The sequence below is a fragment of the Labrus bergylta genome, chromosome 4 (assembly GCF_963930695.1).
Source record: "Labrus bergylta chromosome 4, fLabBer1.1, whole genome shotgun sequence".
NCBI lineage: Eukaryota > Metazoa > Chordata > Actinopteri > Labriformes > Labridae > Labrus > Labrus bergylta.
The window spans coordinates 305,778-315,777 of NC_089198.1; the positions used below are offsets into that span (position 1 = coordinate 305,778).

Below are 10,000 nucleotides of genomic sequence, written 5' to 3' on the forward strand. Positions count from 1 at the left end.
GTCTTTTACTACAGACGAGTAAGGAAGATGAGTAACGCTGAGCTGGGCTTCCTCCTCTTTCTCATCCTTACTGTTGGACACTATGCCGTGATCTGGTCCATTTACCTGGAGAAGCAGCTGGTGAGACAGCCAATGAGAACACAGCAATCAATCTAACACCTGATTTAACCTAAACTGATGTGAGCATTAATCCTTGGTGTCTCCAGGACGAGCTCCTGAGTAAGAAAAAGAAAGAGAAGAAGAAGAAGATGAGCTCCAAACCTGCAGAGGACCTCAGGTGTGTTGGCCAGGATCGAAAAGACATCATTGAACTTCCTGTTTACTTGTTTGTGATTCTTTTTAATTTGTTTGTTGTTTCAGAGATCAGGACCGACCTCACTGGCAGGACATCCTTCCTCTGAAGCTCAGCATCTGGCTTTACCTGTCCATCAAAAACCTGCCCCAGACTGTCCAGGTATGTTACCTGTCTGTTGACCCTGGTCTTTGGTCTCTGTGTGTTTTACCTGGTCTTTGGTCTCTGTGTGTTTTACCTGGTCTTTGGTCTCTGTGTGTTTTACCTGGTCTTTGGTCTCTGTGTGTTTTACCTGGTCTTTGGTCTCTGTGTGTTTTACCTGGTCTTTGGTCTCTGTGTGTTTTTACCTGGCCTTTGGTCTCTGTGTGTTTCACCTGGTCTTTGGTCTCTGTGTGTTTTACCTGGTCTTTGGTCTCTGTGTGTTTTACCTGGTCTTTGGTCTCTGTGTGTTTTACCTGGTCTTTGGTCTCTGTGTGTTTCACCTGGTCTTTGGTCTCTGTGTGTTTTACCTGGTCTTTGGTCTCTGTGTGTTTCACCTGGTCTTTGGTCTCTGTGTGTTTTACCTGGTCTTTGGTCTCTGTGTGTTTCACCTGGTCTTTGGTCTCTGTGTGTTTCACCTGGTCTTTGGTCTCTGTGTGTTTTACCTGGTCTTTGGTCTCTGTGTGTTTCACCTGGTCTTTGGTCTCTGTGTGTTTTACCTGGTCTTTGGTCTCTGTGTGTTTCACCTGGTCTTTGGTCTCTGTGTGTTTCACCTGGTCTTTGGTCTCTGTGTGTTTCACCTGGTCTTTGGTCTCTGTGTGTTTCACCTGGTCTTTGGTCTCTGTGTGTTTCACCTGGTCTTTGGTCTCTGTGTGTTTTTACCTGGTCTTTGGTCTCTGTGTGTTTCACCTGGTCTTTATTCTCTTGTGAGTTTTCACCTGGTCTTTGGTCTCTGTGTGTTTTCACCTGGTCTTTGGTCTCTGTGTGTTTTTACCTGGTCTTTGGTCTCTGTGTGTTTCACCTGGTCTTTATTCTCTTGTGAGTTTTCACCTGGTCTTTGGTCTCTGTGTGTTTCACCTGGTCTTTATTCTCTTGTGAGTTTTCACCTGGTCTTTGGTCTCTGTGTGTTTTTACCTGGTCTTTGGTCTCTGTGTGTTTCACCTGGTCTTTGGTCTCTGTGTGTTTCACCTGGTCTTTGGTCTCTGTGTGTTTTACCTGGTCTTTGGTCTCTGTGTGTTTTACCTGGTCTTTGGTCTATGTGTGTTTTACCTGGTCTTTGGTCTCTGTGTGTTTTACCTGGTCTTTGGTCTCTGTGTGTTTCACCTGGTCTTTGGTCTCTGTGTGTTTCACCTGGTCTTTGGTCTCTGTGTGTTTCACCTGGTCTTTGGTCTCTGTGTGTTTCACCTGGTCTTTGGTCTCTGTGTGTTTTTACCTGGTCTGTGGTCTCTGTGTGTTTCACCTGGTCTTTGGTCTCTGTGTGTTTTACCTGGTCTTTGGTCTCTGTGTGTTTCACCTGGTCTTTGGTCTCTGTGTGTTTTACCTGGTCTTTGGTCTCTGTGTGTTTCACCTGGCCTTTGGTCTCTGTGTGTTTTTACCTGGTCTTTGGTCTCTGTGTGTTTCACCTGGTCTTTGGTCTCTGTGTGTTTTTACCTGGTCTTTGGTCTCTGTGCGTTTCACCTGGTCTTTGGTCTCTGTGTGTTTTTACCTGGTCTTTGGTCTCTGTGCGTTTCACCTGGTCTTTGGTCTCTGTGCGTTTCACCTGGTCTTTGGTCTCTGTGTGTTTTCACCTGGTCTTTGGTCTCTGTGTGTTTTTACCTGGTCTTTGGTCTCTGTGCGTTTCACCTGGTCTTTGGTCTCTGTGTGTTTCACCTGGTCTTTGGTCTCTGTGTGTTTTACCTGGTCTTTGGTCTCTGTGTGTTTTTACCTGGTCTTTGGTCTCTGTGTGTTTCACCTGGTCTTTGGTCTCTGTGTGTTTCACCTGGTCTTTGGTCTCTGTGTGTTTCACCTGGTCTTTGGTCTCTGTGTGTTTTACCTGGTCTTTGGTCTCTGTGTGTTTCACCTGGTCTTTGGTCTCTGTGTGTTTTACCTGGTCTTTGGTCTCTGTGTGTTTCACCTGGTCTTTATTCTCTTGTGAGTTTTCACCTGGTCTTTGGTCTCTGTGTGTTTCACCTGGTCTTTATTCTCTTGTGAGTTTTCACCTGGTCTTTGGTCTCTGTGTGTTTTTACCTGGTCTTTGGTCTCTGTGTGTTTCACCTGGTCTTTGGTCTCTGTGTGTTTCACCTGGTCTTTGGTCTCTGTGTGTTTTACCTGGTCTTTGGTCTCTGTGTGTTTTACCTGGTCTTTGGTCTATGTGTGTTTTACCTGGTCTTTGGTCTCTGTGTGTTTTACCTGGTCTTTGGTCTCTGTGTGTTTCACCTGGTCTTTGGTCTCTGTGTGTTTCACCTGGTCTTTGGTCTCTGTGTGTTTCACCTGGTCTTTGGTCTCTGTGTGTTTCACCTGGTCTTTGGTCTCTGTGTGTTTTTACCTGGTCTGTGGTCTCTGTGTGTTTCACCTGGTCTTTGGTCTCTGTGTGTTTTACCTGGTCTTTGGTCTCTGTGTGTTTCACCTGGTCTTTGGTCTCTGTGTGTTTTACCTGGTCTTTGGTCTCTGTGTGTTTCACCTGGCCTTTGGTCTCTGTGTGTTTTTACCTGGTCTTTGGTCTCTGTGTGTTTCACCTGGTCTTTGGTCTCTGTGTGTTTTTACCTGGTCTTTGGTCTCTGTGCGTTTCACCTGGTCTTTGGTCTCTGTGTGTTTTTACCTGGTCTTTGGTCTCTGTGCGTTTCACCTGGTCTTTGGTCTCTGTGCGTTTCACCTGGTCTTTGGTCTCTGTGTGTTTCACCTGGTCTTTGGTCTCTGTGTGTTTTCACCTGGTCTTTGGTCTCTGTGTGTTTTTACCTGGTCTTTGGTCTCTGTGCGTTTCACCTGGTCTTTGGTCTCTGTGTGTTTCACCTGGTCTTTGGTCTCTGTGTGTTTTACCTGGTCTTTGGTCTCTGTGTGTTTTTACCTGGTCTTTGGTCTCTGTGTGTTTCACCTGGTCTTTGGTCTCTGTGTGTTTCACCTGGTCTTTGGTCTCTGTGTGTTTCACCTGGTCTTTGGTCTCTGTGTGTTTTACCTGGTCTTTGGTCTCTGTGTGTTTCACCTGGTCTTTGGTCTCTGTGTGTTTTACCTGGTCTTTGGTCTCTGTGTGTTTTACCTGGTCTTTGGTCTCTGTGTGTTTCACCTGGTCTTTATTCTCTTGTGAGTTTTCACCTGGTCTTTGGTCTCTGTGTGTTTTCACCTGGTCTTTGGTCTCTGTGTGTTTTTACCTGGTCTTTGGTCTCTGTGTGTTTCACCTGGTCTTTATTCTCTTGTGAGTTTTCACCTGGTCTTTGGTCTCTGTGTGTTTCACCTGGTCTTTATTCTCTTGTGAGTTTTCACCTGGTCTTTGGTCTCTGTGTGTTTTTACCTGGTCTTTGGTCTCTGTGTGTTTCACCTGGTCTTTGGTCTCTGTGTGTTTTTACCTGGTCTTTGGTCTCTGTGCGTTTCACCTGGTCTTTGGTCTCTGTGCGTTTCACCTGGTCTTTGGTCTCTGTGTGTTTCACCTGGTCTTTGGTCTCTGTGTGTTTCACCTGGTCTTTGGTCTCTGTGTGTTTTACCTGGTCTTTGGTCTCTGTGTGTTTCACCTGGCCTTTGGTCTCTGTGTGTTTTTACCTGGTCTTTGGTCTCTGTGTGTTTCACCTGGTCTTTGGTCTCTGTGTGTTTTTACCTGGTCTTTGGTCTCTGTGCGTTTCACCTGGTCTTTGGTCTCTGTGTGTTTTTACCTGGTCTTTGGTCTCTGTGCGTTTCACCTGGTCTTTGGTCTCTGTGCGTTTCACCTGGTCTTTGGTCTCTGTGTGTTTCACCTGGTCTTTGGTCTCTGTGTGTTTTCACCTGGTCTTTGGTCTCTGTGTGTTTTCACCTGGTCTTTGGTCTCTGTGTGTTTTTACCTGGTCTTTGGTCTCTGTGCGTTTCACCTGGTCTTTGGTCTCTGTGTGTTTCACCTGGTCTTTGGTCTCTGTGTGTTTTACCTGGTCTTTGGTCTCTGTGTGTTTTTACCTGGTCTTTGGTCTCTGTGTGTTTCACCTGGTCTTTGGTCTCTGTGTGTTTCACCTGGTCTTTGGTCTCTGTGTGTTTCACCTGGTCTTTGGTCTCTGTGTGTTTCACCTGGTCTTTGGTCTCTGTGTGTTTTACCTGGTCTTTGGTCTCTGTGTGTTTCACCTGGTCTTTGGTCTCTGTGTGTTTTACCTGGTCTTTGGTCTCTGTGTGTTTTACCTGGTCTTTGGTCTCTGTGTGTTTCACCTGGTCTTTATTCTCTTGTGAGTTTTCACCTGGTCTTTGGTCTCTGTGTGTTTTCACCTGGTCTTTGGTCTCTGTGTGTTTTCACCTGGTCTTTGGTCTCTGTGTGTTTTTACCTGGTCTTTGGTCTCTGTGTGTTTCACCTGGTCTTTATTCTCTTGTGAGTTTTCACCTGGTCTTTGGTCTCTGTGTGTTTCACCTGGTCTTTATTCTCTTGTGAGTTTTCACCTGGTCTTTGGTCTCTGTGTGTTTTTACCTGGTCTTTGGTCTCTGTGTGTTTCACCTGGTCTTTGGTCTCTGTGTGTTTTACCTGGTCTTTGGTCTCTGTGTGTTTTACCTGGTCTTTGGTCTCTGTGTGTTTCACCTGGTCTTTGGTCTCTGTGTGTTTTACCTGGTCTTTGGTCTCTGTGTGTTTTACCTGGTCTTTGGTCTATGTGTGTTTTACCTGGTCTTTGGTCTCTGTGTGTTTCACCTGGTCTTTGGTCTCTGTGTGTTTCACCTGGTCTTTGGTCTCTGTGTGTTTCACCTGGTCTTTGGTCTCTGTGTGTTTCACCTGGTCTTTGGTCTCTGTGTGTTTTTACCTGGTCTGTGGTCTCTGTGTGTTTCACCTGGTCTTTGGTCTCTGTGTGTTTTACCTGGTCTTTGGTCTCTGTGTGTTTCACCTGGTCTTTGGTCTCTGTGTGTTTTACCTGGTCTTTGGTCTCTGTGTGTTTCACCTGGCCTTTGGTCTCTGTGTGTTTTTACCTGGTCTTTGGTCTCTGTGTGTTTCACCTGGTCTTTGGTCTCTGTGTGTTTTTACCTGGTCTTTGGTCTCTGTGCGTTTCACCTGGTCTTTGGTCTCTGTGCGTTTCACCTGGTCTTTGGTCTCTGTGTGTTTCACCTGGTCTTTGGTCTCTGTGTGTTTCACCTGGTCTTTGGTCTCTGTGTGTTTCACCTGGTCTTTGGTCTCTGTGTGTTTTTACCTGGTCTTTGGTCTCTGTGTGTTTCACCTGGTCTTTGGTCTCTGTGTGTTTCACCTGGTCTTTGGTCTCTGTGTGTTTCACCTGGTCTTTGGTCTCTGTGTGTTTTTACCTGGTCTTTGGTCTCTGTGCGTTTCACCTGGTCTTTGGTCTCTGTGTGTTTCACCTGGTCTTTGGTCTCTGTGTGTTTCACCTGGTCTTTGGTCTCTGTGTGTTGTAGGAGGTGAAACAGTACTATGAGGACTACCAGCAGATGAAGCAGCAGCAGAGAGAAGAAGCTGAAGCTGAACAGGAAGTAGTTATCAGTAAGTTTGAACACGTTAGCTAGCTGTTAGCTTCCTTTCTGTCTGAGTTCCTCACCTCACAAGGTTTTTCTAACTCCCCATTCAGGAGAGAAGAGGCCAAAGGTGAAGAAGCCTAAGGTGGAGTTCCCTGTGTACGAGCCGTCAGAGGAGAACATTCAGAGTTACTATCAGACATCGTCCATCGAGGAGATCGAGGACCAGATGGACGACTGGCTGCAGGAGCGCAGGGCAGGAAAGAAGAAGGTGTGTGATTGATCAGTTGTACCTGAGTAAAGATCATCAGATAGCAGACCAACAGAGGTGAAGGACAGGTGAGAGTCTCTATGTGTCTGTCCTCAGGCTACAGACTGGACAGAGGACGAGCTCAGCCTCCTAAGCAGGTTGATGGTCAAATTTCCTGGAGGAACTCCTGGTCGCTGGGAGAAGATTGCTCAAGAACTGGGCAGATCAGTGACTGATGTAAGCCTCTTGAAACTGGTTTGAAACTGGTTTGAGACCAGATACTTCCACAGTTAGCAAGCTGCTTCACTTCTTCAACATTAGTAACTGACTGAATCTGTTTTCTTCAACAGGTAACGACTAAAGTCAAACAGGCCAAGGACAACGTAAGCCACAACTCAGGTAAAATTTACTGATGTTCTACTGTTTCTATCAGGGTCAGGTTCTACTGTTTCTATCAGGGTCAGGTTCTACTGTTTCTATCAGAGTCAGGTTCTCCTGTTTCTATCAGGGTCAGGTTCTCCTGTTTCTATCAGAGTCAGGTTCTACTGTTTCTATCAGGGTCAGGTTCTCATGTTTCTATCAGGGTCAGGTTCTACTGTTTCTATCAGGGTCAGGTTCTACTGTTTCTATCAGGGTCAGGTTCTCATGTTTCTATCAGAGTCAGGTTCTCCTGTTTCTATCAGAGTCAGGTTCTACTGTTTCTATCAGAGTCAGGTTCTACTGTTTCTATCAGAGTCAGGTTCTCCTGTTTCTATCAGAGTCAGGTTCTCCTGTTTCTATCAGAGTCAGGTTCTACTGTTTCTATCAGGGTCAGGTTCTCATGTTTCTATCAGGGTCAGGTTCTCCTGTTTCTATCAGGGTCAGGTTCTACTGTTTCTATCAGGGTCAGGTTCTCCTGTTTCTATCAGAGTCAGGTTCTACTGTTTCTATCAGGGTCAGGTTCTCATGTTTCTATCAGGGTCAGGTTCTACTGTTTCTATCAGGGTCAGGTTCTCATGTTTCTATCAGAGTCAGGTTCTCCTGTTTCTATCAGAGTCAGGTTCTCCTGTTTCTATCAGAGTCAGGTTCTACTGTTTCTATCAGGGTCAGGTTCTCATGTTTCTATCAGAGTCAGGTTCTCCTGTTTCTATCAGAGTCAGGTTCTCATGTTTCTATCAGAGTCAGGTTCTCCTGTTTCTATCAGAGTCAGGTTCTCCTGTTTCTATCAGGGTCAGGTTCTACTGTTTCTATCAGAGTCAGGTTCTCCTGTTTCTATCAGAGTCAGGTTCTACTGTTTCTATCAGGGTCAGGTTCTCATGTTTCTATCAGGGTCAGGTTCTCATGTTTCTATCAGGGTCAGGTTCTCATGTTTCTATCAGGGTCAGGTTCTACTGTTTCTATCAGGGTCAGGTTCTACTGTTTCTATCAGGGTCAGGTTCTACTGTTTCTATCAGGGTCAGGTTCTCCTGTTTCTATCAGAGTCAGGTTCTACTGTTTCTATCAGGGTCAGGTTCTCATGTTTCTATCAGGGTCAGGTTCTACTGTTTCTATCAGGGTCAGGTTCTACTGTTTCTATCAGGGTCAGGTTCTACTGTTTCTATCAGGGTCAGGTTCTCCTGTTTCTATCAGGGTCAGGTTCTACTGTTTCTATCACGGTCAGGTTCTCCTGTTTCTGTCAGGGTCAGGTTCTCCTGTTTCTGTCAGGGTCAGGTTCTCCTGTTTCTGTCAGGGTCAGGTTCTACTGTTTCTATCAGGGTCAGGTTCTCCTGTTTCTATCAGGGTCAGGTTCTACTGTTTCTATCAGGGTCAGGTTCTCCTGTTTCTATCAGGGTCAGGTTCTACTGTTTCTATCAGGGTCAGGTTCTACTGTTTCTATCAGGGTCAGGTTCTACTGTTTCTATCAGGGTCAGGTTCTCATGTTTCTATCAGGGTCAGGTTCTACTGTTTCTATCAGGGTCAGGTTCTCCTGTTTCTATCAGGGTCAGGTTCTCCTGTTTCTATCAGGGTCAGGTTCTACTGTTTCTATCAGAGTCAGGTTCTCCTGTTTCTATCAGAGTCAGGTTCTACTGTTTCTATCAGAGTCAGGTTCTCCTGTTTCTATCAGGGTCAGGTTCTCCTGTTTCTATCAGGGTCAGGTTCTCATGTTTCTATCAGGGTCAGGTTCTACTGTTTCTATCAGAGTCAGGTTCTCCTGTTTCTATCAGGGTCAGGTTCTCCTGTTTCTATCAGGGTCAGGTTCTACTGTTTCTATCAGAGTCAGGTTCTCCTGTTTCTATCAGAGTCAGGTTCTACTGTTTCTATCAGAGTCAGGTTCTCCTGTTTCTATCAGGGTCAGGTTCTCCTGTTTCTATCAGGGTCAGGTTCTCATGTTTCTATCAGGGTCAGGTTCTACTGTTTCTATCAGAGTCAGGTTCTCCTGTTTCTATCAGGGTCAGGTTCTCATGTTTCTATCAGGGTCAGGTTCTACTGACTGTATGGACCAGGTTATTCTACCAGGGTCAGGTTCTTCTGTCCCGGGTCTGGGTAACCTTGATGTTGTCTTTGTTCAGGTCTGGTGAAGCTTTCAGAGCTGAAGGGACCTCTGCTTCATGTGAGGTCACTTCCTGTGGCTGACAGTGCAATGACTCAGCGAGACGTTGGAGCCTTTAATGAGGGGCAGGAGGTCGAGGAGGAGGAGGAGGAGGAGGAGGAGGAGGATGATGATCAAGGATCAGGGGTCAGGAGGAGGACTAAGAAGTCAGCAGATGTCGGCGACACGAAGGTCAGAGGTCGTCGTCAGAGAGATTTTGACCCAGCAGCAGCGTTGGAGGAGGAGCAGGCTGGGCCTCAGGAGAATAAGGCGAAGGCTGATCCTGCCGTCTGGACTCAGAACCAACAGAAGCTGCTGGAACTTGCCCTGCAACAGTTCCCCCGAGGAACCACAGAACGTTGGGACCGCATTGCCAAAGGGGTCCCAGGAAAGACCAAGGTGAGGATAGACAGGTGGTCTCATGTTCCCCTGTGATGTAGAGATACAGTCATCAACTTTCCCCAGCTGTGATTGGCCGAGAGGTGGGGCTATGACAATATTGTTATTAAAAACACACATGTTGTATTTTTTTTTAATTTTCACACGTAAATCCAACAGTCGTCTGCGTAGAACTGTCAAACTAAAGTCCAAATAAAAACTGAAAAGTGATTTTTAAATCAAAGTTCATTGATGATAAAATAGATAGTAGAGAGCATCTGATGTCACAGTAAATGTGTTGTTGTGTGTTTCAGGAGGAGTGTATGGTTCGTTATAAGATGTTGGCCGAGCTCGTTCAGAAGAGGAAACAGGCCAAAAGCTGATAAAGTGTCCAGGTGAATCATGTGACCTGTCAGCACTCTTTTATTTTCTGTCCAGGTGAGCTGCCTTCTGATTGGACTCAATTACACTTAGTATTTTTTTATCAGTGTGACATGCTGTCTCACCTGCTCAGGTGTGTTTTTATAACTTGTGTCAAAGGAAGCAGGTAACAAGTCTGAACCCACCTGATGTGTGACCTCACAACTTCATGTGCCTTAGCTCCACCCAGCATGCTGTCAATCCACTTCTGTTCAACGTATCAATAAAAGTATTTATTATCTCCTGCAGCCTCTTTTCATTGTGTCATACGTACCTGCAACAGGTGACAGCACCTCCTGCAGCTCAACAGGTGACAGCACCTCCTGCAGTTCAACAGGTGACAGCACCTCCTTCAGCTCAACAGGTGACAGCACCTCCTGCAGCTCAACAGGTGACAGCACCTCCTGCAGCTCAACAGGTGACAGCACCTCCTGCAGCTCAACAGGTGACATCACCTCCTGCAGCTCAACAGGTGACAGCACCTCCTGCAGCTCAACAGGTGACAGCACCTCCTGCAGCTCAACAGGTGACATCACCTCCTGCA

At 46.2% G+C, this 10,000-nt stretch overlaps 1 protein-coding gene across 1 annotated transcript in view; it reads left to right on the forward strand.

Moving 5' to 3' along the window:
• The window catches only part of dnajc1 (DnaJ (Hsp40) homolog, subfamily C, member 1), an 18,120-nt gene extending 8,416 nt beyond the window's left edge, over positions 1–9,704 (forward strand). Inside the window, exons 4-12 of the mRNA XM_065953433.1 lie at positions 1–120; positions 207–277; positions 361–454; positions 5,804–5,888; positions 5,974–6,131; positions 6,228–6,347; positions 6,461–6,509; positions 8,639–9,057; positions 9,351–9,704. The exon at positions 1–120 is cut by the window's left edge and continues 46 nt beyond it. Of these exons, the coding sequence (XP_065809505.1) occupies positions 1–120; positions 207–277; positions 361–454; positions 5,804–5,888; positions 5,974–6,131; positions 6,228–6,347; positions 6,461–6,509; positions 8,639–9,057; positions 9,351–9,419 (1,185 nt within the window). The 3' untranslated portion in view covers positions 9,420–9,704. The remainder of the gene's footprint in view (positions 121–206; positions 278–360; positions 455–5,803; positions 5,889–5,973; positions 6,132–6,227; positions 6,348–6,460; positions 6,510–8,638; positions 9,058–9,350) is intronic.
• Positions 9,705–10,000: the final 296 nt, after the last annotated feature.